General features: G+C 41.2%; 1 protein-coding gene across 5 annotated transcripts; it reads left to right on the forward strand.

Moving 5' to 3' along the window:
* The first annotated feature begins 1,264 nt into the window (after positions 1-1,264).
* arhgef2a (Rho guanine nucleotide exchange factor (GEF) 2a) lies at positions 1,265-25,480 on the forward strand. Of its 5 annotated transcripts, XM_019254141.2 has the most exons (25): positions 1,268-1,420; positions 1,634-1,988; positions 7,113-7,190; positions 9,508-9,670; positions 10,100-10,167; positions 10,724-10,787; positions 10,889-11,021; positions 11,353-11,462; positions 11,649-11,792; positions 11,923-12,173; positions 12,363-12,488; positions 14,510-14,627; positions 15,171-15,247; positions 15,379-15,550; positions 16,443-16,519; positions 16,634-16,806; positions 19,345-19,412; positions 19,550-19,738; positions 19,828-19,914; positions 20,183-20,232; positions 21,083-21,118; positions 21,206-21,256; positions 21,343-21,663; positions 21,794-21,956; positions 22,059-25,480. In XM_019254141.2, the coding sequence occupies exons 3-25, from the start codon at positions 7,170-7,172 to the stop codon at positions 22,085-22,087; spliced, it is 2,691 nt and encodes an 896-aa protein (XP_019109686.1). In that variant the 5' UTR covers positions 1,268-1,420; positions 1,634-1,988; positions 7,113-7,169; the 3' UTR covers positions 22,088-25,480. The 5 variants fall into 5 exon arrangements, with proteins under 5 accessions (XP_019109675.1, XP_019109681.1, XP_019109686.1 ...); XM_019254130.2 differs by lacking the exon at positions 7,113-7,190 and having other exon boundaries at positions 1,265-1,420; XM_019254136.2 differs by lacking the exon at positions 7,113-7,190 and having other exon boundaries at positions 1,267-1,420; positions 10,730-10,787.
* Positions 25,481-26,876: the final 1,396 nt, after the last annotated feature.

The following is a 26,876-nucleotide window of genomic DNA, read 5'->3' on the forward strand; positions in this document are numbered from 1 at the left end:
TGAAAGATACTAAAGTACTTTTATGGGTGGCGACCCCTTTCACAGTAGTCAAGTGAAACATTTTCAAAGTCCCACATCGCCCTCTAGTGACCGGTTAAAACATCTGCTGTGAAAAGAAAGTGGAAGTAGACAGACAGAAGTCTGCTTCTCCAAACTGGCTGGCACACTGACTTCCACCTACTATTAATATACTAATATATATATAATATACTGAATATTGATAAGTACCCAATATAAAACCCAACTTCAAACTACTCAAGCTGTCACTTTAGACATCCGGTGTCTTGCAGCAGCAAATTGGCTGACTTAAATGAGAAACTACTTTGACTAATAAGGATTTATTTGGCTCATCACAAGTTGAGATTTCGCCCATGCCTGAGTCAGATGAATCTCAGTGAATATAGGACGAGATGTTATGAAGAAGATCTTTGCAGAGATGGGGTTATATCTACTTTAAATTCAAAAGGTACAGACTTGTTAAGTTTAATTTTCTTCATCAACTCGGATCAGATCACGTAACTACACTACAAGTCATTTTTTACAGGCAACTTACTGAACAACCATGAAGGTCATGAACTTTTTTCAACATCTTAAGGGGGCGTGGCAGGTGAAGTTTGAGAAGCACCGGTACAGCAAAGGCTGATGGGAATGTCAAATGTCAAAATGATGATGCTGCTCGATGAAAAGACAGATCAGAGGATCCTCAAAGACGACAGGATTCATCATCAATTCAAACCTCTGTACACTTTCAGGTAAAGCCATCTAATAGTAGAAGAATTGTGGGTCACCAAAGTCAGTCAGGTTCCTCCTCAGATCTACAAACAAACATCATCCTCAGAGAGATGCTGCAAGAACAGATAAAAGCAACAACTTATCGTGCAAGCGTGCATCTGTTTCTTTCTGAAAGTGGGTGTCAAGACTGCGAATGCCACAGTGTATCGAAACATTTCCTGCTATATACTGCTGCAGTCTTCCTCCCCTCCTCTCTAGGGAGATTCACACAAACAAGCGGATGCTTACATACCCACACACACACACTCACACACACAGTTAAGGTGTCTAATCTGAGTAGCCAAGTGGTAACCAGTGGCAACACAGGTTTAGACCATAAAGTGGAGGAGCTTTCTGGTAATGCTGGAACAAACCCCCTTTGGCACTTTGTGGAAGAATCAGAATAATCTTTCCCCCCCCAAAAAAAAAAAAAAAAAAATTCCCCCCCCAAAAAAAAAAAAAAAAAAACCTCTTCTTGTAGCTCGTACAGCAGCAGCTCCAGCGGATCCGCATGGTGAGGACCTGACGTGAGATCTAGAAGGTGCATGCCAGCAGAAAAAAATGTGTAACTGCGATGGAGGATATAATGTGGACTACACCCAGTAAATCAGAAAACGTTGCACACATTCTGCGGACATCCTAACATCCAGTAAGAAATATATATAATACTTTCTGATGCTTGTGTATGAGTTTGTGTCATAGCTACACACACTCTCAAACAGAAATCTAATACGTATGTATCAGATTTTGTTTCATAGGATGTTGCAAAGAGCAAATCATGTTCTATAGCAAGCATCCACAGACAGCTGAACACTGTGTGTGTGCATGTGTGTGTGTGTGTGTGTGTGTGTGTGTGTGTGAGGGGGCGGTGATGATTCAGAAGTCAGATTTCTCACAGGAACAGCCACTTCACTAGAAGCAGAAGCACATTGCAGTTGGCCGGTGAGGAAAGAATTTTCATTTTTTTTTTTTTTTTAGTTTTTTTTTATTTTAGTTTGGTTTCTCTTCGGTTAGAGATCAGAGGCATCCACCACCACACAGAGAGCGCACACACACACACACACACACACACATATTTTGGATGTTTTATTTTGCTGCCGGCTGCTGACTGCTGTTTGAATCTGTCATTGTGAGAGAATACAGCTGTGACAATGTCCACCAGAGTTGCCAATCTGTCGAAGCTGCGGCAAGAGAGGATGAGGGAGATCAACCTGCGGGTGAGTTGGCACTGTGTTCATGATTGAGAGTTTAGAGACAATAGCGTCACGCTCTTCAGGGCTTTTAATAGGATGTCACCGCAGAAAAGTAGATAACTATTCAGCCGTGCTAGATAGGTGTTTTTTGATTCGTATCTCTGTATTTCTGTCACTTCCCCCTCTTCTTCCTATATATGAAGTCACTCCCTGTTTTTGCTCTCTCACCCACAACACATTTCCTCTTTACTAACACAACAAGGCCTCGCAGGGCACACGAGCCCTGATACAACATTTTTTCTTTTACAGGATACGCCTGTATGTATCTGTGCATGTAGGTGGTGGTGGTGGTGGTGGTGTATGTATGTGTTTGCTTGCTTGTACACAGTGTGATTGCTGGATACTGGATATTTGACTATAGCAACTGTTGCCATAGAAATGGAAGTGCGTGTGTGTGTGTGTGTGTGTGTGTGTGTGTCTGTGTGTGTGTGTGTGATATTAGAATGTGAAAAAAAAATGTGTGTATAAATAGATTTATATAAAAAAGCACTCAGGCCTGGACTTATTAAGGATTTTGCACCAGATTTGATTTAATCTGTAAGGTGCGTATACGAGAGAGTCACACACACACACACACAGAAAGGTGGAGGCAAGTTAACACAGGTTTATTATGTAACGTGCCGGATTCACTAAGGTTGCACGATTAGCACTTCTTGTAAGCCATCAGCTGCACACCATCTCATCTACACGCTGACCTCTCTCTCCCACTCTTCTGGAGTTGCTTTCAGTGGCTCCTATTGTGTTAATAATACATTCATATATGTATATATCTTGTGGGAGTGGGGGTTGTCAGGGTGTTTGGTGGGTCCCTCAAGGCCAAAAGGTTGGGAACTGATGTTTTAAAGCAAGTGCAATCGATCGAGTTTCAATATTTTCAATAGAAAATCTTAAAAATCTTTAGTTTTTCTTAAACTGAAACATCTACCTTGCACTAAAATCCACACAATAACAGGCATTAATGTAGCTTCATGTCTAATTCCTGTTTCTGGAAGTATTATGACATATTACACAAGGCCGACTTGTGCAAAGCTGTCTTGACCGCTGCGTTATAGTCATTGTTGCTGTAGTTATCATGCTGCTTGTGTCAGTTAGATTTCATATAATTACACAAGAGTCATGAATGTTTATGTAAAATAGGCCATTTATGTATTAATATGGAAGTAGATTTGATATTTCCTGGTCTCTAACACAGACACACATCAAGCGATTAAGTTATTCATGTGATATATTTGTCATATTTCCTTATTTCCTACATCCTGTGTGTGTTTGAGTTTTATTTATCTCAGTGTCAGAGAAATATGTGCGGCATTGTCAGTAATATGTCGGTCAGCAAGGCTAAACTTAAATCACCCAGGGTGCTCTGATGCCCGTTAGGAATCAATCTGGGTTACTGGACCATTTTCCGTCCTCACAGCCAAAAGTGGAACACCTAATACACGACTGAGAAACGCACGCGTACAGTACACAACCGTGTGAAATAACAACGATGATACAGGAGCAGAACAATCATGTCATGGTCATAGTGAAAGAGTGGATATAAAAGTGATGCACTTTCGATATGATGACTGAGGGGCCAAAATTGGAGAAGTCATCCCAGGCTTGGTGTTTGGTTCTGGGGGACGTGAGCAGTGCAGAGGCTGCAAAAGGGAGCATGCCGATGGAGAGGGTCAGGAAGGAAGTAGGGGAGGTAGGAGGGGGCTGAGACATTCATATGCCATGAAAAGGACTTTGAACTGAATCCTTTGCATAAAGAAAAGCCATGGAGGTTTTTAGGACAGTAGGGATGTGGTCTTGTATGTAAGTTCGAAGTCAAGAGGGACTCGATAAAACAATTGATCAGAGTTTCGGGCAGCTGAGATGAGTGGATAAGTAGAGATAGACAGTATTTACAAATGTACATATTTAACTTTTTTTGGACGTTTTATTTTATGCAGATGATGATGATGTTTCTGTCAAAGGTTACCAAAGCACAGGGAGCACACAGGGGCTGTCTATTCTGTGCTGTGTTGTCTGTTTGTGCAATTGTTGCATAGTATTTGTTTTTTTTTGCAATTTATCCCTACCTCAATTTCAGAGAACAACACCACTGTAAATATAAACATCTGTATTGTGTATTTGTTACGATTACATTACTTATGTGGTGCGACAGCTCAAGATGTAGCAGCCAGCTCGGCGTCTGTCTTTCAGCCTTTTATTTCACAAAGCTCTCGCCAACAACTAAAAGTCAGTCTGAGTTACTTTTGTCTGCTCATATATTTTCTCGATCACGCAGCTCCGGTTCTGGCACCACACTGGCACCAGGCTGTTAGGTTACATGTTGCTTTAAAATTCAGTCAAAGTTCAGATTATTTGAGAAGACGTTACATAATATTTCTTATCATGAGTTGTCTGGGTTGAAGCCAAGTTTTAACTGTAAGGTTGGGTGAATGGTGGACAGAATTAGGGCCTGTATTTATCAAGTGTTTCAGAGTACGAAATCAGCCCAAATAACTGAAACTGTGGAGGGGACATCTACCGGTGAAGCATATCATTCATCTAGACATGTGGCAGGATGTGTTTTTATGTATTATAGCTGTGTGCTGCTTTTATATTGTTCTGTGTGGCTCTGTGTAGTCATCATGTGTGGTCAGTACAGAGCTATGCAGTGTTAGCGACCTTACAATGAGGTCCAAGTAATTATAAGTCACATCTATTATGTTTTATAACTGTTGTTAACTTGTTTATAGCATTATAGGTGTTTTTTTAGTCATAAAGTATTATAAATACATTATAATTCTCTATGAATGCCCACATGCAGCAAATGAATCATGATGTACATGAAGGATGAACGTCATCATCATTTTTTTTGCATAATATAATCTTTACCGTACTTGCCTTATTTTACATAAAACCTACAAATAGCACCACAGAAGCAACACTTCGTTTTGAATATTTAAAATGTCAAATATCTGGAAGCTACAACACGTCGTAATTTCCACAGTTTTCAGTGTCGTAAAGCAGCGACGTCACATCTTTCTCCCAGGAGTAGTCCTTCTGCTTCTGCTGAAAGTAAGTGGGGGAGGCTGGAGGTAGGAGTATTTATAGTGCTGGGATCTCAGAGCCAGAGTGATTCTGCAGCACTTCATATGATACAGAGCTCTGAGAGGTGGAGAGAGATGAGTCTATTCACAAGTGGTCCAAAAGCTTGGTGACAACTTCCTTTACGAAGATGTGGATTGAAAGACCACCTTGGATTGAGTGAGGGGAAATTAAGGGGAATGTTCAAAAGGGGTAGAGGTGGGCCCAGAAAAGGGCTGGGATTATTAGAGCCAGGCTGTATGAGATAAGAGGGGCGAGTGTTATAAGTAGAGTAGTCCCAGGACAATCAGAATTGGATACGATGAATGAGGCCAGTGCAGATCGTTCCTCTACTTTTTTGAGTTTTGTCCACATCAGTTTTGCAAAGCTGTTCTCCTTTACAGCAGCTATAAGGACGATATGTGTGAGACCCACTGTAATGTCATATTAATGACAGTACAACCCCCCCATTATAATGACCTAATATACCATTTTATTCACTTGTTTCTTTATTTTATTCTATAATATTTCATTTTATTCACTCATGCAGTAATATGCCCTTTCACACTAGCGGCTAAGTTTTGGATCGTGTAAATTTGTGGTGTCTGGAAGAAAGTGAATGTCGTGCAGAAGGTGTTAACAGTGTGCAACATGTTTTCACAGAGTGCTAATGTGCCTTTGTGTATGTACAGAGAAAAGTTTTTATTTTGAATTTACGCACGCCTGGAAGTCCCTTTTCTGGTGTCCAAATGTGCTTCACAGCACTTTTATTTATTGTCAGCCAGTTTTGTTTAATCATGATAGTCCTGTGCGCTTTTCTGATTAACTCTACAAAGGACACAGAGGAAGGCAGTTGTATATTTAACGTTTTGTGAGCTGCAGAGTGCAGCAGGCTTCAGAAGAAGCAACAGATGCATGCATGTTGCTGGAGGATGCCGGTGTCTGGCCCCTGTAATATCGGCTGCTTGTTTGTTAATTTGTTTTTAATCCAGAGATGAAGGAGAATCAAACTGGGATGAAATATTTCTCTTTACGGGAGATATTTGACAACTTTTGAAGCAATTTCTGAGTTGCTGCAGCAAACGCGGGGAACACTATGACTACTGAGTGTGTGGGTGCAAATCAACTTCAATTAAGATTCCTTCTACAACTACTACTACTACTACTACTACTATCACTGTAGCTACTCTAAATACAACACTAATACTACCACCACAACTATTGCCATCACTTAGTCGAATAACTTTCTTAATTTCTAAACTATTTACTTTTTCTTCCATATTGATGTCAGCCATCCATAGTTAAGATGTGGAAACGTTTCCTGTCTGTTCTGACTTCTGCTTTTTTACGACCGTGTTCATGTGATCGCCATAAGAGCTTCTTCTTTTCCGAGCAGCGGCGTTCGGTAAAGAAGAAAAACACGACAAATAGATGAGACAAATGAGCACGCAGGAAAAATACAGTGAGTGGCTTCACACTTACTTCATTTTAGAGAGTCCACACGGCTCATAGAGCGGCAACTGCTGAGGTTGGAGCCAATGTGTAAGTACCTTAAATATCACTGATGGTTGACTTGATGCTGGCTCCAAAAAAAGTTCAGATTTCTCCTGAAATACTAAGTCATTATGGTCTCAGTCACGTGTGGTCATGGTGGTGTTCATTTTGGAAGTCATTTTCTAACAAAAAAAAGTCTAATCTACTTCAATATCTGCAATAAAATGTTTTATTTTAGGGCTGAGCAAGTACTTTAATGAGTATCTGATAGTATACTCTTTACGAGTGTCATCAGAGGAAGATATCCGTTTTATAATAAACTTATCCTGTAAATAGTTCTGCTGGGGATCAAAAACATTGCTCCGAAGTTCAAGGCGGTTTTGTAGTTTTCTAATAAATAATGTTTACGTTGTGTAAACTGTATCATAAAAAGTTCAGTTCCTGTTCACACGGAACAAAACGAAAGAGCAACTGTGAGGACAAAGGGAGTTTTTACATTGCATATGTATTCAGGCAGCCTACACACTTTTTCTACAGACGTGCAGTTCTGCCGTTGTTGTGGTTCAGGAGTTACACTAACGAGACCCACAAAGGATGATGTCGCGCAAAATTCAGGTAAGTTTCCATGTTGCTTAAAGCTTTTCTGCTATATGTAATATTGGCGATTTAGTGGACCCCCAGTTTCAGATCTCAGTACAGCCAAACACCAAGCAGCCAGCTAATATTACTGACTAGTCCAACAGCAAAGTAGCCCAACTCTGCCCCTGTCTTTCAGCCTTTTATTTCACCAAGCTCTCGCCAACTAAGCGACTAAAAGTCAGCCCCGGATTTACTCTTATCTGGCGGCTTCTTGCTCCTCTCCTTTTCTTTTCTCAGCTTCCTCTGTCAACGTCCTCTTCGGTCTTTCCACCTCTGACATTATGTCCATAGAGGCTGCTGAGCTTGGTCACACTGCACGCTTGCCCAGCTCCGGTTCTGGCACGACACCGCCAACATTCCCAGGCCCTAAAAAAACTAACATTCCTCCGGTGCTTTTGGGCTCAGTCATCCCGGCTAACAAACGGAGCTAACATTTGCTAACAGCAGCTACAGTTGGCAGCAGATTACTTCACTGTCCGTCAGGAAAACTCTGTAAATCACAGAGAGTTGATGCAGACCAGCTGCATGATCCAGTTTCATAGAAATCAGTGCAATAGTTGATAGCCTTTACGTACTTTACGTACTTTACGTTAGGCTGCTTGTGTTTCAGAGATACAGCATGTCTCTGCATATCGGCATGTATTGATAAGGTAGTTGACGTATTACTGAGTAGATACTGTGTCTTGATTCGGTGATTCAGTGGCGTTCTGCAGGAATACTGTTACATTATCACGACTAGACAAGAAATTATGTGTTACGCTGTTTACAGTAATATCAATTTGTTGTCTACCTTTGATTAAAACAAATATATATATTATTAAAAGATGGTCGGCCTTTTTACATTTGCACAAAATCACATTACACTCTACACTACTCACCTGGAATATATGTTGTATACTTTTTTAGATGCCAACTCACCCACTTGCAAATGTCTTCTCTTCATGCTAGTCCCATAATAACTGACTACACCCATCTACTATCTATCACCAGTTTACCACGTCACACAGAAACAAACAAATTAATAAATAGAACAAAGATTTAGACTCTCAAAATAACACATACAGACATAACTAACTTCTGGATTGCATGATGAGGAAATGCACACTACCAGCCTCTCACAAGACTCACCAAAGGCTGATCACTCCACTCAATGACTGTCCAAACGCCTGATAAAAAGACACTGACTTCTATAGAAATCTAGACAGTAGTTTGGATGAATGAATGTGTTCTGGGTTTGAACCACTTGTCAGTGAGTTGGGATGGTTTGCATGTTCTCCTGGTGTCTGTGTGGATTCCTCTCACAGTCCAAAGATGGTCACGATTAACCGATTAACCTCCATGACTGTTGCTTGTTTGTCTCATGTGTCGCTTGTCTGGGGTGTACCCCGTCTCTCGCCCAACGTCGGCTATGATCGGCAGTTATTGAAAAATGGGTGGATGGTGAGAGAGAAATGAGTCACTTGCTTTCTTTCTTGCTTATTTCTTCTTCTTACTCATTGCTGCAGCTACCTGTTCTCTCCAAGGCAGAGCACCGAGATGAAATGCAAAATGCCGTTTATTAGGCAAAGGTTGACAGCGGTGCAGACGAGAAGACTAACAAAGCTTTTTGTGCCTGACTGCACTTACACACAGCTTTTGTCTCTGACCTTTCAGCTGCGCCTGTATGCATGATGTGCTCACCTGTGACTGATCTGTAATTGTGCTTAACATCCCTCCAGTGTTTGTCAACTCTTTCCCACTTATCAAATGATATAACAACCACGTTGCTGTAATTTCTCCTCACCCCACAGGTCATTTGACACGGCTACAATGTCTTTAGACACAAGTAATAACTTTTTTTACCCCCCTTATTATTTTTTTTTTATGTAGTCATGATCATTTTATATTCAGGCCTGTTTTTTTGAGGGTGCAAAAGCATCACACCATTGATTTAACACCTTTTAAATAATAAATGCAAAGCACAAGGTGGTAAGTCTTACAGGAGCATGGACCATGTGGGTGTCTTCATGCACATCTTTTATGTGTGTGCAACAGCACTGGTATCATTTACCCTTATATCAAGTAGAATAAATACTGAGCTATAGAAACCGATTTAGTTACTGATTTATATTTAGTTTGGGCATGTTTATTTATCAGAATGCAAAAAATTATCATTATTTTCTTGTGTTTTTGGGATCCCCATGTACCGAATCCCTCAAACGTTTGGCTTGCATCTTTCTTCTTCACACACAGGCACACAGGAAGTATTTTTCATATTTTGTCTCGCTTTGTTTCTCGTTTGTTTCTTTCCCAGAACAAAGAGCGAGAGCGAATGAGGGAGCGAGAGAAGGCGGCGAGGGAGAGGGAGGCACGTTACAGCAACGGTCACCTCTTCACCTCGTTGACGGTGTCGGGAACGACACTCTGTACAGCATGCAACAAGAGTATTACTGCCAAGGAGGCACTCAGCTGCCCCAGTAAGTCACACAGTTACGGCCCGTCTGCATCTTCATGTACAGGAAATGTTTTTTTTTTACTTTTTCTGTCATGCCTCCCCTCGAGAGGCTCAAAGAAGTGAATGCCCCCTGAAACCACATCAATCAGTTGAAGGATTATGCACATGATAGCATCAGCCAACTCTTGTTTGTTTATTTTCCTATATAATTCATATGAATTCCACTTGGTTCACTCCATATTTTTCCCACCCAGCAGTGGCTCAACGCCCTGAAACACAGTGAGTGGTAGAGGTGGAGTAGCAAAAGATAAAACAAAGAGTACTCAGGCAGAAGTAAAAGTTCAGTCAGTGCTCTGTAGGCTCTCCGAAAATGGCCAAATGTGCCGTGTGTCATTGTAAAGAGATCAAGACTTTACATCTTTGTGTTCTTTATGTCGTTATTTTTTTCCAGCATGCAATGTCACTATCCACAACCGCTGTCGAGACACTTTGCCAAACTGCGGCAAAATGAAACAGAGGGTAAGAAAGTGACACCACAAATCATCACAGCTGTAACCACTGAAAGATAATATTATTCAGGGTTTGTTCTCTACATATATTGAGGGAGCTTGAATCAAAATGATGTAATGCAATGAATAACTTTAAGCTACTAGCAGACATGGCTTTTTTTTTGACACTTTACCTTTAGACTGGGTGATTTTCGACAGTTTGAAACAAAGGTTGATAAAAATGTGGCAAAATCTTTGATCCTCGTCAGATCACACTAATAGACAATCACTGAAAGCCGATTTGGAGCTGACATAGTCAGACATTTAGGGGCCAAATTCCCACAATGTGACAGCTGCTACGACTCACAACAAACCAACAGGAGGTTGTCAGTGGTTATATCAGTTTGGGAGATTGTGCGTTGTCGCCTCTTTTTGTGTTTTTGTATAGTATTGTACAGTATTGTAAATACTGTACAACAAAATTATAGGAATATATAATATATATATATCTTTAAAGACATAAAACATGTTGATAGTACAATGTTCTTGTGCAAGATACGCTGATTTGTGTCCTTTATTAAACCCAGCAACAGAAGACGGCCCTAATGCGGAATAACTCATCTTTGCAGAACGTCACGCTGCGCACAAAAAGTGAGAACTTTTCTGACACACATATACAATGTTGAATTCTTTAAACTGTCATTCAAACAATTGTTCTACGTCCTCAACCTTTCATTACTTTTATCCCATAGCTCCAGGAATGCGTGAGCGTCCGAGTTCAGCCATCTATCCCTCCGATAGCTTCCGACAGTCCCTGCTAGGATCCCGCCGTGGTCGCTCCGGCCTTTCTTTGTCCAAGAGTGTCTCCACTAACAACATTGCAGGGTGAGCCTCACTTTCATTGGCCAGCAGCTACAATACAATGTAAGAAACTGACAATCATGACACCCATCGGATCCAGTTAAACATCCTGTTAAAATACATACAGGACTGAAAATTGTACCTTATATATATTGCATATATTTCCTAATATACAAGGTCCAGGGAGCTGAAACCTTGGGCCTTATCCTCCCTTGTAATTCATGCTACATGTGCTGAGTGGAGTGACAGCAGGCTCTTCTGGGCCAATTCCTACCTGCAATGTTTCTTACTGAGTTTATGTACTTGACTTTTACTGTAGTAATACCAATGGTGTGTGTGTTTCTGTGTGTTGTAGGAACCTAAATGACGACTCTCCTCTGGGGCTGCGCAGGATCTTGTCCCAGTCCACAGACTCCCTCAGCTTCAGGGCCAGAGCTATGTCGGTGGAGTCTCTCAACGATGACGGTACCAGAACATTCAAACTATACATTATAGTAAAACGGCAGGGAACTCATGACATGCCATGCAACCTGGGGCAAGAACTATGTAGTTTGTTTGACATTTCTACAACCAACTATCTTAGGCAGTGTCTTAGGTAGTTGCTGACCCTTGGTCTGTGATCTTTTATGCTGATGATTGTCTCTTGTTTAGGAGACATCTACTATACTTCAGTGCTGGAGGAGATGGAGTACGAGGGCCAGGACTTTAAGGCTGACTCATGGAGCATGGCCGTGGACAGCGGTTACTTGCAAGCACACCGCAAAAATGTCATCAAGAGGCAGGACGTCATATATGGTGAGAAAAACATCGTCCATTTTGCAGCAATAGTTTATTAGTATCTATGACGTGCAGTTCCTCTTATTATATGACTGCTATAGTCTGCTACATGGTTTTGATGAGAGATGTGGGTATGTGTCCTTCGCAGAGCTGATTCAGACAGAGCTGCACCACATGCGAACGCTGCACATCATGGAAAGGGTGTTCAGACAGGGCATGCTGGAGGAGCTTCAGCTGGATCCCAGCACCGTGCATGCCCTGTTCCCCTGCCTGGACCAGCTGATCAGGATACATTCCCATTTCCTGGCACAACTTCTCCTGCGGCGCAACAACAGCCTGCAGCCTGGATCCAGCTGCAACTTCACCATTCACCAGCTGGGAGACATACTACTAGAGCAGGTGACTGCGCTGCATATATGAACCATAAGAATACCCCAATCAGATGACTAGAGTTTTATCAGTGACAACCAGAGGTTCATTTATGACCGTGCACACCATGAAATGTGATTTCCAAACAAATATTTGATACCCCATCTCCAGATAAGAGGGACTAGGTCTGAACAATGTGTCTATGTGTTCTTTCATCAGTTCTCAGGCCAGTGTGCAGATGACATGAGGAAGACCTACGCTGAGTTCTGTAGTCGCCACTTGAAAGCCGTCAAATTGTACAAAGAGCTGCTGGCCAGAGACAAGAGGTTCCAGTGCTTCATACGGGTGAGACAGACACATCAAAATACACAACATGGTTTTGTGAATGGTTGTATCAGCCCTGGCTTGTCCCAGGTGTACCCCACCTCTTGTCCAACGTAAGCTGTGATTGGCTCTAGCCTCCAGCAACCCTGATAAGGATAAGCGTTTATGGAAAATGGATGGAAACCATAAATAAGTCCCCCAACAATAGCCTTGGCAGGCTGCCTTTGACTGTTTAGTCTTTAGTTTCTGTGTCTTACTTGAAACTTGAAACACAAACTCATGGCGACCATTTCTTTGACACTCAGTCCTGTTTGAAATAAGTTCTCATATTTTTTTAATGGATTTTTTGTTGTTTTGACAAAGGCCCAGCTTAAATATTGCTTCATTTCAGTGCAGTAATGTACAAGTGTTGTTATGATTATGGTTTTCTCACAGTCTTTTTTACTTGAGTAGAGTAGTAAACACCTCTGCTTCTGCCACACAATAACTGGATATCCTACTCCAGGGGAGCTTTGTACTCCAGGAAGCCTTAATTTAGGAAATGATGCAGTGTAATGGTGTCTACATTTCCTGGTGTATGTGTCTGCCTGTTGGGCTGGGATGATTGAAGCTAGAAGAGAGGCTGGACTATGAAGCCATTGGTCAAAGTGTCAAGGGTCAGAATGGCAGCTCCTAACCCTAATAACATTGACACAGGAAAGCTAAGGTGGGGATAACCCCTGGATCTCAAGCAATACACTGGAACACCTGGAGTCTGAAAAAAGGCCTGTTTGAGGATGGTTATTGATGGTGTGATTACTTTACCATATGATAATGGATGTGCCAAGAAACAGCACATATAACGGAGGAGGCCAGAGAGGTTAGACTGGTTTCAGAACTGCAAGCATCAATGCCAATGGCATATTTTCTCTCTATGGACTTGTAGAAGAAGGAAGGTGTAAGGTTTATGTTTCTGATCATCATGATGTTTTGTGACAAGATTAATCCTCCCCAAACATCTGAGCCACCCACTTCTACCACAAACTGACAATCCAGGTCAGGAAAGGTCCGGAGGGGCACCGTGTTGCAGTGATGCTTGCCATTTGCTGTGTGGCACAACGAAACCCAGGAACCACAAGTGGACTTTGGATTTTGAGCAACTATCGCCTAATATTATGCATGTGTTGAATATCATCCATTAAATGTTATGGTGGAGTGCGGAGGATGAGTTAAGGAGTCTAACAGCCTGAGGAAAGAAAGTCTGGTAGTGAATCAGTGGATACTTCTGTGTTGCTTGGCAGACAACAGCAGGGAATACAGATTGTTGCTGGGGTGGATATTGTTTTTTTAATCACCACACCAGTGTCGTTCATGCAAGGTAGATGGGTACCAGTGATATGGTAGAGCTCTTGCACAAACCATGCCAATTTATAATATATCTAGTGATGATCAGCATGAGCATTTTACTGACTTTCAGCGCCTACAATCTGGAGTTTGATGACGTAGTTGACCGCTTGTCTTCCTCCGTGGGGAAGATGCAACAGTCTGCCTCTTGACCTGGGGTTGTGTGGTCGAAAAAAGAGGTCAACAGAGGAGCAGGCAGTGAACTGCTTTCCTCACTCAGTGGGCAGCCTAATTTTTCATCATCGTCAGGAGGAAAAAGTAGGCCATGTGGGAGTGTTTTGGACAAACGAGGAGGAGGCATGCAGTTTGAAAAATTAATGAGCAGTGGGTGAGGAAGGTTCAGCACAAACTTGAATCTCCAAAGCAGCAATCAAGGATACTGCAGGACAGGAAGAGAGTAGCACTCTCTGAAAATAACAGGAAGAATTAGCGGCTGGCAAAGTGAAAACAGGAACATTTTTGAGGACTGGTAGTAGTCGTGCCACCATGCACGAAAAAGCCACACACACAGGAACCGAACAAACTGAAAACACCTTCATTGTTATTGTGCCTCTGTTTTTTTTCCTGTTCATCCGTCCTTTTTCATTCCATTAAAGGTGAAAGATTTGGCAAAGAAATGACAGGATGCTCAGTTTGTGTCTGTCTCTGTCTCCGACCAGCGGGTGAGCAGAGGACCCTTGCTACGTTGCCATGGCGTTCAAGAGTGCATCTTATTGGTGACTCAGCGGATCTCCAAGTATCCTGTCCTTATCCAGCGCATTCTGGACAACACCATCGGTGAGTCATCGCAGTCACAGTGCACTTCTTTACAACATTACAACCATAGGATTTTACTGCAAAATGATCTGCTTTAACGCAATAAAGTAAAACCAGGAAACAATGTGCCCGTGCACAGAAAACATAACAGGATATCCACAGTCTTGCATCTTGCAATCTTGCATGTGCTTGTGGCAGCACATTTGCATCCACATCTTGGCACCGGATCAGACAGCAATTCTATGTCAACCGTTTTCCTGCTGCACCACTATGATACAAAAGTATTAATTACTTGACCTTTATGTTCTGCTTCCCGTCCCAAAGCATGTGCACGCGGAACAAAGGAGCTTTTACTGCAGAGAGATTAGTTTGTTTTATATATGAACAACTGTCACCAACCAAAATCCTTCTCAAAGTGAAAGTAAATTCACAAAGGATGCTTTGATCAGTCTACACGCAGTTTAATGATTGACAAAAGTGATGAATACTTGTAGATAAATAATATTCTGTTGCCTAAAGTTCTTATGTTTACTCACAATAATAATTTGTATATTTCTCTTTCAGATGATGAAGATGAAGCTTCCTCTCTGGCCCAGGCTCTCTCCATGATCAGAGAACTTCTTAGTTCAATAGATCAGCAGGTACCAAAATACTTTCTGAGTACCACATTGGCCATAATATACGACTGTGTGGCTCTCATAAGCATTTTATTCATTAATACTTTCTTCAAATGGAGTTCAAATGGAAGGATGACTGTTATACTTGTTGGCAGATGGAGGACATGGAGAAAACGCAGCGGCTGCAGGAGATCCAGGCCAAGTTGGATCCACGGACTGAGACAAGAGTGAGGAACGGTGGACTCTTCAAGGCTGGGGAGTTGTTCCGCAGAAGACTCGTCCACGAAGGGACTCTTTTATGGAAAACCCCAGGATCTCGGCTCAAAGGTACACAGCGCTGTGGAAAGATTAGTCTGTGTGTAAAGTATCTTGATGGCTCGACATGAAAATACTACTGAAGGTCAACACTTACTCATTGACTTCACATTAGGGCTAGTTGTCATGGCTACCTCCCAGAGTTAGGACGGCATAGTGCAGAGATTTTCATCAAAAAAAAAACTCTCATCATTTCAGCTCCGTTCTCACTGAGTCCATCTCAAAGATGCTACAGGGCGTCAGCCCTGGGCAGTCATTCTGCCAGTGCATGTTGGGAGTATGAGTCACCAGTGTTAACTTCATTATGGCTGAAATAACTGACAGCATTAAGGTTATCTTGGGGCTCTCCTTGACAGGAGATAACCTCTGTCGGTAAGAAAGTGCCTCACTGGGGTATTGGGGTATTATGAATTGCTTTTTCAACCGTGGGCGATTGCTCTGACCCCAGAGGGTTAACCTGAGCAGCTGACCTGAGGTTCACACTGTCAGGCCAGCATGCACAACAGTGTTATGAGTATATAGCGCCTGGCACTGTACGACTCTTCGCACTGCTGATGGTGACTGATGGTGACCCAGCAACAGCAGCTGGATAATAATGACAATGTAATGTTGAGGAAGAAAGACCAGAGCCCACAACTATTACAAGACTGGCAACAGTGTTCACTGCCAAGCACATCAACATCCTAAACTTAGAGGCACTTCTTGAGCCTGCAAAGCTGCCCCAAAAGGATTATTTGAGTGGCATCTGATGCCCTTTGGGCTCTTTAACACACCGGACACATTTCAAAGGCTCACAGACCTCCTGTTAAATTATAAAGCATAAGATTACAACAACAGCTTTTCTACTACTAAGTATGGCTTCATGTTTGTATGCGTTCGCATATGTTTACCGTGTGTCTTGCAGATACACAGGTCTTGTTGATGACAGACATCCTGGTGTGCCTGCAGGAGAAAGACCAGAGGTACATCTTTCCATGTCTGGTAAGAAAATGTACTCACACACACACACAAAAACAAACAAAAATGTAATTCTCAAATGGATCATTTGTTGCACAGATGACTGGAAAACATATTACTTTCTCCTGTGTGATCCAGGACAAACCTCCAGTGCTGTCCCTTCAGAACCTGATCGTGAGGGATATCGCAAATCAGGAGCGAGGCATGTTCCTCATCAGCGACTCCTTGCCTCCTGAGATGTACGAGTTCCACGCTGCCTCCAAGGAGGACAAGAACGTCTGGATACGCCACATCCAGCGCACCGTCAGCAAGTGGGCACCCACACATGCAAACACACTGAGATTGAAGGTGTAGAACCCTGGGAAATGTAGGCTACTAGGCAGTTTCTAATACATCAGATCGGTTATACAGGAGCATCTACTTCTAAATTTAGGCATGTCAGTCTGAACCTGCCAGTCAGGCCATGTCTGTGACTTCACTACATAACACTTAGTAAGTGCCTACACGCCCTCATTTACACCCCAACAGCTTTCAGATGCAAATAAGTTTGCTCAAAATAAATGAAAACACACAATCACGTTATGGTGAAAAAGGAGAAAATGGTAAATATTTCAAAAAGTAAATCAGTACAGTCACTACAGTTCAAAAACTATTTCTGTAAAGCATGGAACAAGTGGAGAATAATAATTTATAATAGAGAAAATCCTTATTCTTAGTGCTATACTCATTTATTCATGATAAATGTTTTAAAGAGTGATCAGTATATTGTCCTGTAAGATGCTGGAGGGGGTAAATATACCAGAAGATTTAATTTGTTGTTGCTTCATGTGTCAAAAATTCAAACATTCATTCATTCAAACATACTCATATCTTATCTCCCAGATACTGTACCACTTGATGGAGCCAAAGTAATGAACATATAAACATCTCTATATAGAATATGATATGTATTAAATATAACACAGGCCTAAAGACCTTAAGCAACTAGGAAAGTAGTAGCCGGCCAATAGAGGGCGCCCCACCAGCCTCAAAACTTACAGTCAGAATGATTATTATTATTCATGTTAATGTGTTTGTGTGTCCATGCATCTATCTGTCTTGCATACTTCTTGTGCACACCTATTTTTACATGGCTATCTGATGACTCCTCACCTCTTCTCAACCAGCTGCAAGTTTTTTGGAATCTTGTTTTTCAGTCAAGTTGGTGTTAGTCGTTTTTTTTTCACTGTTCCTGTCCACATTTGCACCTTGATAATATAGCCTTTATACTGTCTCCCCTTCATTACACTACCCTCATGCTACACTCTCTGCTCCCACCTGACACATCTGGTGGAGATTTCCCTTTAATGAGTTGCTCTGTTCTTGTTCAAATTTGAAATGTTATTAAATGTTTGAAAAGAGCAGACACAGCATTCAGGCACTTTGATATTACTTTATTGTTATTATTATTAATATTATCAAATTAGACAGTATGAAATCTCTTTTGGAGTTTCGAGCTTCATCCTAAACCTCCACCTCCAGACAAGTCAACGGGTGTAACAAGGCAGAAGACAGTCCTAAAACCAATAAAACAACAGGATTCATGGGTGATTTGGCTGCTTGTTAGAGAAGCAGAGTTTTGGCTACTCATTACTCTTAGATTACTCTAAGAAATGCCGGATTAATTGAGATTAATGTTTGTGCAATAGGGGCTGAAGTTTCTGAACTTCACCTCTGACTTTATTCTTAAACTTCATCTTGTTTATATGTTGCTGTAGTACAGCAGCTTTGTCGGACAAACCATTCACCCCCAGCTCCACTGGTCCCATTTCTTTATGTACTATTGCATATTTGCATTTCTGTAACTATCACACTAGAATTAGACCTTTTAAACATTAAGCACAAAAACAGAAGACGACAGCCGAGTCAAACTATAACTGAAACTTATTTTATAAGTCAGCTGTTTCAATAATAATAATTTTAAAAACCCATAACACTTCATAAATGTGACAGTTTAAGTTGACTATAACGCTGGTGCTGAGTCTCAGTGAATTTGAAACTGAGTGTGTGGACTTACAGCACCAGTCAAGTCATGCCTAAAATACACTGAATGAATGGCTAATAAGAGAGGAGACCTTTAAGCTGTCAGTTCGTGGACAGGTGATGGTTTAGTGGTGTTGGTTTGGAGGGGGGTAGGGGGATCTGCCTGTGTCTGCAGTGTGACACAATGAAGCCCCCCCTTGTAGTCAAGTACAGGGAAAGTCCTGGCCCACTGCCTCAAGGAATGAAACAGGAAAATGTGTCTTGTAAAAGAGTTTATAGTCACAGTTTGACGATGGTGAAATGTTGTGATACTGTGTCAGAGAGGATGACATTCGAAAATCTTAGACAGTCAAGCAAACATCTCTTTAATCCATACAGCAGCAAAAAATAGTACCGTAGTTTGTGGGTAACCCTCTAATGGGCTTCGCTATTGGTTTACCCCATCAGATCTCAGCTCCACCCACCTGGGGGTCCCACAGCCTCAGCATATGTTTTCAAGCTAGAAGCTGAAGGTAACCCGAGCGTGTGAATCCAATATAACCCAAGATCAGATCCCTGAGATATGGCAGCACAAATGTAAAGATGGGAGACCATGAAGGAGCCATGCAATGTCCTCCAACGACATGGTCCTACACAAGGAGAACAACCCCCACACATAGCCTCACGACTAGTGCAAATCACACCACATGAGTTACCAACGGCGCCATGTTCTCTGTCTTTCTGGTGCCAAAAAATGTTTCCAGAGAGAAGCTGATGGGAGCCAGGGTTGTTTTAAGGCGCTTGTATATCGGCTTCATTTGTGTGGTTTGTGCTTTTGTGTGTTCAAGGTGCCCATCGAGAGAGGAGTTCCCCCTCATAGAGACTGAATACAAGGCCCATCTGAGGAGACTCAAAGGTGAGGAGACAAACGTTAATCACACAAACCAAAAGGACATCTTTGCTTTTTGATGCTGTTTGTACCACGACCACGGAGAGCCTCAGGCGTATTAGTGCATGTGTGATTTGTGTTAATCCTCCTCTACCACTCTACAGCTGACCTCCAGCAGAAGGACCGGGAAATGCTGGAGCTCCTGCAGGAGAGGGTGACTCTCTTCTGTGAGCTGGCGGAGGTGACAAGTGGTCATGAGGGCCTGCAGCCTCCCATCACTCGTTACCTGTTCAGGGCCGACACACCTCAAGCTCCCCGTGCAGAGAAACTCCTACTGGATGCTACAGCTGAAGGTAATACACCACAGCAAAAAAAAAAAAAAATGGTGTGAGATTTAAGAGTTAATACATTTGAGTGCAAAAGTGTGTGTGTGTTTCCACAGTGGACAGGTTGAGCGAGCTCCTCCTGGGTTCCAGCGTGGAGATCCCTCCTTCGTGCCATCACAACCACATGGAGGTGGTAGAAACCAGTGAGTCACCAAAGACACCAGTCTGTACTGCAACACGACAAGATGAGAGCTGTGCAGCAACACAAACGTACCGCATAACAATTAAAAAGCATTCAGAGGAACATAAAACAGACATACTTACAAGACTGAAGAATTTAACGCACAATAAATCAGTACGGAAAGCTATAAGATGTGGCAGTAATGAGGGTTTTGTTCGCTGTAATAGATTATTTAGATATTCAGTATAATATATATATACTGAGTGACTTCTGTGTTTGTCTCTGCTCAGGTGATCAGGATCTGTTGGTCAATGGAGCTCATGATTTCTTTGCAGCAAAGGTGAGTTGGAGGCCAAGATGGAAGTATAACAGGTGGGAATGTGGTTTTTATGGGTGGGTGTCACTGTCAAGTTATTAAATGATCAGCATCCTCTTAACAGCTTAATACTGCGTGAAGTTAAAGTCAAGTGCAACCATCGTGGTGTATTGTTCCAGCAGTTTTAAGCATTGATATCGGACGGTTAATAGTAAAATAAAAGGAAATCTTCTGCACTTGATGCTTCACCTGCTGGATGCTGCACCCTGATATACAGATCTCACTTCATGTCAGCTGGTTTTTACACTAACACACGATCAACAAGGTCTTACACTCTTATCTTAACTCGTGGAAGGACCTTATATCAGATTCTAGTTCACTGGTATTTTCCAGAATCAAATATGACCAGAGATTAGTGCAGATGTATGCAGGGTACCTACATACACATTCAACGAGGCCCCTTTTTTTTGCCTCCTAACATTGTTTAGCAGAAAAAAGTAGAAAAGAGGAAGAATCAGCTGAAAGTTGATACTGTTATGGATCAGCAGTCGACATTTTGAGGCCAGATTTTGTTACGACAGGTGGTTTTACAGTAAAAAAACATTCAGTACAAAAACAAAAGTGCACACACATGAATCCCAGATTCTGTTAATGACTTTTCCAGGAAAATGAGAATTTCCAGAAAACACAGAGATCTCAGTTCCCAGTTTTTCCAACTCTCTTTCATTCTGAAACTCTTTCACGCTGCTTTTTTTTTAAGGAAGTGAAACACTCGCTCCTTTTATGTAGAATAATGCACATTTAATATCTACTGACTGTATTATAATCAAATGTTTCATCGTTCTCATCATACACTCTCTGTCACTGTCTAAAGGACTGCATGAGGGGTCAAGACAAGACACCACCCACAGTAAGTAAGGTGGATGTTTCTTAAATCGTGTGTGTGTTTGTGTGTGTGACATGCATCAGTAATAAATATGCTGCCTGTCTTTAACAGGAGACCTATCAAAGGCTGATCAATCTCAGTGTGTATCTACATGCACTCCAGGTGAGTCTAACATACTTGAGTCGTAGACAGTACAACACATTGTGAGATATTAATAATGATGATGCATGAAAATTTATATCCTGCAGGGTGCCGTCATCAAACAAGACTCCATCTTGGAGCTGCTGCTGCTGCAGCCGCAGGAAAGCATGACGCCAGCTGGAGGAGGAGGAGTTCGGCGCTCCAGTGGGAATCGGGAGGCCAGTACAGGGTCCACCATCGGGGAGCTGGCTCTCTTGCAGAGACAGCACAGCCTGCTGCAGGAGGAGCTGCTGAGGCTGCGTGATGCTGAGAGCCGGTTCAAGGACAGCGAGAGAGCCCGGGCCAAGCTGGAGAGGCAGGTCCGACACATGAAGGTCTGCAGCGGGGGTGCTCCTGCCTCCCAGGAGCTGGGGGAGCAGGCCTTTCAAGTAAGGATATTTTAATACTGAAACACACCCACAATTTGAATGGAAAGTCTCAACCCCAATCTGACAAACTTCTCCAGATTCACACATGAACTTACACAACCATGCATGCCCCATGTTCTTGCTATTTCAGCCAGCACCTCCGCAGCCAGGTAGGGAAGTCTCATCTGGAGCTGACACCCAAAGGGCCAGCCAGGAACCAGCCCGCCAATCGGATGTCCTCCAAGACAGCAGCGATCTGGAGGTAGACATGACGTCAGATGATGATGATGGGTCGGAATCTGAAAGCTCCAAAGGTCAGATTACAGACATCATTTTTGTATCCTTGTGATGGTTTTTCTGCAGTTTGAGCTTTGAACACGTTTCTAAAAGTTTGGATTTGCTCTCTCTTTTTTCAGATCTTCAAGATATCCCAGAGGAGATCTGATGCTCGGCATGTTTCAAAGCGCTTTCCTGCAAGTCTTAATGTTTATTTAGCCGCTTCGCTTTTACAGTCGATGGCTTGTGACAGTGAGCTGTTTTTATTTTTTTCAGTTTTGCTTCGGATTGTTTAGGATTTCTTTGATTTAATTGCATCACTCGACCAAAGGGGTGTGGAAAACTGATATTACCGACATGTAACTCTATTAAATCTATGACACAAGATCTATGTCAATATGAACATTAGAACAGGCTACTCTTTTCAACATAAGCATGTGATCTATTTGTATGTCGTGCATAAATAGCTGCAATCAAATTCATTTCAAACAAGTAATTTTGTCCCCCTAAATATTAGTTTATAGATTAAAACAATATTAATAATAGCACCAAACATTGGGTGAAAATGGAATTTTAAAAATACAGTTTGTAGTTTATATATCGATGTCTTTGACAGACTCTGCCCTTCATTATAAACTGTGTTGGACAGTTTAAACTGCACTGCTCCTTTAGAGAAAAATCCTAAAAAGAAGCCACATCAGGAGGCATCGATTTTATAAAATCGAACAATAATAAAATAGGTAACAATCACAATATAAATCAATCCACTAACAACTGCCCTGCAATAAATCCTGCTTTTACAAATCATGTTGAGACTGTGATCTGTCTTTGGTAACAATCAATAAAATATGCCAAATTTCTGTGAATAAAGCATTGGCAAGTACGTACTCAAGCTTATTTAAACTCCAGCATGTTGGTCACACAAAGTCACAAACATTTAGGCCTGTGACATGGCAGGGGACAACACAATGTGAATGAAAATAAAAGGACTTTATAGTGAGTTTGTCTGAAAGATTTGGTTGAAACTACTAAAAAATAATAGCGTTCAGTCCAAGATAGTCTCGTGAAACATTTATAATCGCAGACTAAAAGCTTTTTTTTTTGCCTTTTCTCTGATTTTAGGTGTAAAGTGGCCATCATTTTATAATAACAATATTTGAGTTGACAGTGTGAAATGTGTCTCTGGTACTGATGAACCCACAGAGGGATTATCAGATGAATCTGCGGCTCCCTTTGGCGTCACTGTTGGGCAAAAAAAGACGAGCTTGATGACGTCACATATCTTAGTTCATCCTACTTCAGACAAAAAAGGGAGCCATTCAGGGAAACAAAGAGGAATCAAAGAAACTGTAAGGAAACACCGCTCAGACATCATCTGCAGCGAAGTCAGGCAGCCCGACTTTTCCATTGTTGCCTTGCAGCGTGTATTTGCACAGATAATCTGATGTACTGTCCAAATCATGATGAAGGGCACTATTTCTTCTTGTCACATGTAAATGCATTATTTAATAACCCAGATTATGAAAAGAATTTAACACAATGCATAGAAATTATTTAGCAGAATGTTTTATTTTATATCACATTGATAGCCATTATTGAGTTCAGCCAAACAATGATTGTTTCGCAGTGTTATGTGTGAGTGAATACTGATAGACGACGACTGATGTTTGATGCTGAAAAATAACAGGTGACATAGACAAGCTGGTATTCAAACTATGGTACGTGTTACACTGGTGGTACGCGACCTCTGTTGAAAATTTTTGTAAAAATGAAAAATTATTTTAAAAAATTACAAAATTTCCAGTGAAAACAAACCATGAGATCACTGAAACGTGGTTACAAAATACAGTTTGGATTCTCTGTAATATTTTCTTTCACTATCAGCCTGCTACATATTCATATTCACGCTCGTAGCGTGCTCATACATACATGATTAGATACAAACTAAAATGTGACGGCAACATAGTAAACGGACGGTTCAAAAACACTGCTATCACAGCTCCAAGTGAGAAATGTTAGTGTGGATCAGGAGTGACCCCTTTTCCACCAAATTAAATGATTTAATTAAGAATAAACATTCCTTTCTGAGGTGGTGTAAACTGTCCTAAATAAAGTCTTATCTTTGCCACACTCTCCCTGACAAGCAATCCTTAAAACTACACCACAAAACGTCATTTCTCATTGTCTTCCATTTCCCGATCTGACGCCTCTATCAGCAGACCACCTTATAGGTCAGTGCCTTCCAAAAAAAAACCATTAGAAATGACTGTTATGATAATGGTTTATAGGTCTGCCACCGCTACGGTTAAGGTTCAGTTAGAGATAAGTTAAGGTTTGGGAATGATCCTGGTCTAAAGAAGCCATTTGAGACAAACAGCGGTCCCTCTTGTCAAAGTCAAACTTTCTTAAAGTTTTGCAGCGTTCTAACAAAGAGTCAACCCCTATAACACTTGTTGTATTTTTAAATAACTTCAATAAAAGCCAGAAGTACCCAAGTGCCCATTAAGACTGCAGGTGATGTTTTATCACTCGATGCTTTGTTGTATCCTGATTTTCCACATAAAGATCAATTCAGCCACAGCAGCTGAATGAAGCAACAATTCTGAATGTTTTCTGTCTGCCAACATTTTTAGGGAATGCATATCTCAAATTATATTGATTGAATATGAATAATTATTTAATTATTTATGCTGACAAAGTCAGAAACGTATAATGTCTAGAACTGTTTTATATCTTGGGTCGGAGTCGAGCATTTCACAAACTTCTTTTCTGTCTGCTGTCGGTATAATCTAAAAACTATTCATCTGCTCACACTGGTGGATCAAAGAAACAACAGCAGACTTAGAGAGGCTTTCAATTTTTTTTGGTAACAAAGTAGTCGGTGGTCTGTTTTGCATGTTTTTTAACCTGTCTGACATGACTTCAAGATCCTCTCCCTTTTGTAACGACTGCAATAGAAATTAAGCTTTGAGATTTATTGTGTTTTTATCTATCTATCTATCTATCTATCTATCTATCTATCTATCTATCTATCTATCTATCTATCTATCTATCTATCTATCTATCTATCTATCTATCTAGGTTTTGCATATTCTGACTCACACTCGTTCAAATCATTGTAATATTATTATCCTCAGGATAAAAGCTTTTCAGTGGATTTTAAATGTGAATATGTTGGAGAGTGGTTTGAACACCCCCTTTGAGTTATGCAAATGTTTCTGTGGCTGCAAAATGATTGTGAATTTTCCACAGTTATCCGTATATATAAATACGGATACACACAGTATATATGTTGCAACTACTTCTCTGATATTTAGGATAAATAACATGGCAGGGTTTGTACAATTGTTGAATGGCGCTCCGACATAATACTGATATGTATGAGATACTATAAACAGTACAAAGTATCATATATAATAAGCAGATGCTGTATTCGTCAGTGTACTTTAAAGGCCTAACCTAAAACAAGGACTGTACTTACTTTTGCACACCTTTTTTTTTGTCATTCATGTGAATTGTATTACTACATAGAAAGAAATAAAAAATTGTAATACAAATGTAATGTGTGGTGTAGTTGTTGATTGCAACCCCCCTCACCTCACGCTCTCTTTCTCAGCACGACGAAGAAACTAGTGGCTGCTAAACACGTGAACGGCGGTGATCGTGAGCCAGTTTTTAGTTTAACATTGCTCATTTTAAGGTAACAAAACATAATAATTCTTATTTTCAGGTGATTATACACTAATGAAAACATAGCTGTCAATTTTATATTTAATTTCTGCCTTATTCTCTAAATAGAGTCCCGTAAATGTGACACATTGCACCTTTAAATCACCTCTAAATGACTGATAATACACATTTTAATCCCATGATGTGCACAGGCATCACAGTATTGTTAAATTAAGAAGAACTATAGTGTGTTTGCATGTCCCTTCCATCTCCTCCGCAGCCCAAAGACCCGTAGGTTAGGTTAACTGGTGACTCTAAATTGTCGGTGTAAGTGTTTATGGCCGTCTGTCAATATGTTGTCAGCCCTGTGGTTGACTGGTGACCTGTCCTGATGCACCCTGCCTCTCGAACAATGTGAACCGAGGTGGACCCCATAAATAATCCAGGAAGATGTCACAAAGATAAGGCCTTAAAAAAATGGGTTTTAGGATTCAAAGGCCTCAAGAGTCTGTTTGATATCAGTATCACACTTTGCTGAATTGTTTTGTACTCTGTACTCTGAGGGACAACTGTATGCTAATTTAGTTTAAATCATTAGTGGTAAATCAGAATAAACTTGGACTCTTCTAGCAGAAGTATTCTGAAGTGAAAAGATTTGAACAGTAGCACACAAACTAGATTAGATTTTTAGAAACTAATGGCCAACATATTAAATTTAAATATTCCCGTCCCTGAGCACTTCTTTTAATTTGTGTCTTCCTTTCTCTGAGTGTTGTCCTGACGGCAGCAGCCATCGAATTTCTAACTATTTCTGTGCAGATTTAACAATGAGTACGAAAATTATATTTAGCCTTTCCCCCCTGAATGCCACACTGGAGATCTGTCACTATATACAGTATGTGAGCACCAGCATCAGACCCCATAATAGAAAAGGTCACTGAGCAACACACCAACACACCACACACACACACACACACAAAGAAAACTCACATCAGCATCATCTGACTGTTTGTTTTATGTCAGACAAATATATTTTTCAGGATATTAGAGTTTAGCGAGTCGCTTAAAAACACAGTAACAAACCTGAGTGTGTCTTTTTTTTCTCTGCGTTCATGTCGGCCTGTGTATTAGTGTGCACGGCACAGCTGCAGACACAGTCTCTTATTCTAATCCCCGAGACAATGTCAGCCAAAAGATGTTTATTAATAACCAACTGGGGCCTAGAGAGGGGGAATAACTGACATAGTCACCCCGTTAGCCCTGTACCCTATCCATCCCCAGGAGAAATC

Source organism: Larimichthys crocea, chromosome XIII (genome assembly GCF_000972845.2).
Source record: "Larimichthys crocea isolate SSNF chromosome XIII, L_crocea_2.0, whole genome shotgun sequence".
In the NCBI taxonomy this organism is placed as follows: Eukaryota; Metazoa; Chordata; class Actinopteri; family Sciaenidae; genus Larimichthys; species Larimichthys crocea.

Bases quoted from the DNA above. Each gene is read 5' to 3' on its own strand.
- arhgef2a (XM_019254130.2), top strand. From the start codon at position 1,923: ATGTCCACCAGAGTTGCCAATCTGTCGAAGCTGCGGCAAGAGAGGATG. The intron at 9,671-10,099 runs GTAAGTCACACA...ATTTTTTTCCAG, and splicing joins GGAGGCACTCAGCTGCCCCA to CATGCAATGTCACTATCCAC. The intron at 12,174-12,362 runs GTGACTGCGCTG...TTCTTTCATCAG, and splicing joins GAGACATACTACTAGAGCAG to TTCTCAGGCCAGTGTGCAGA.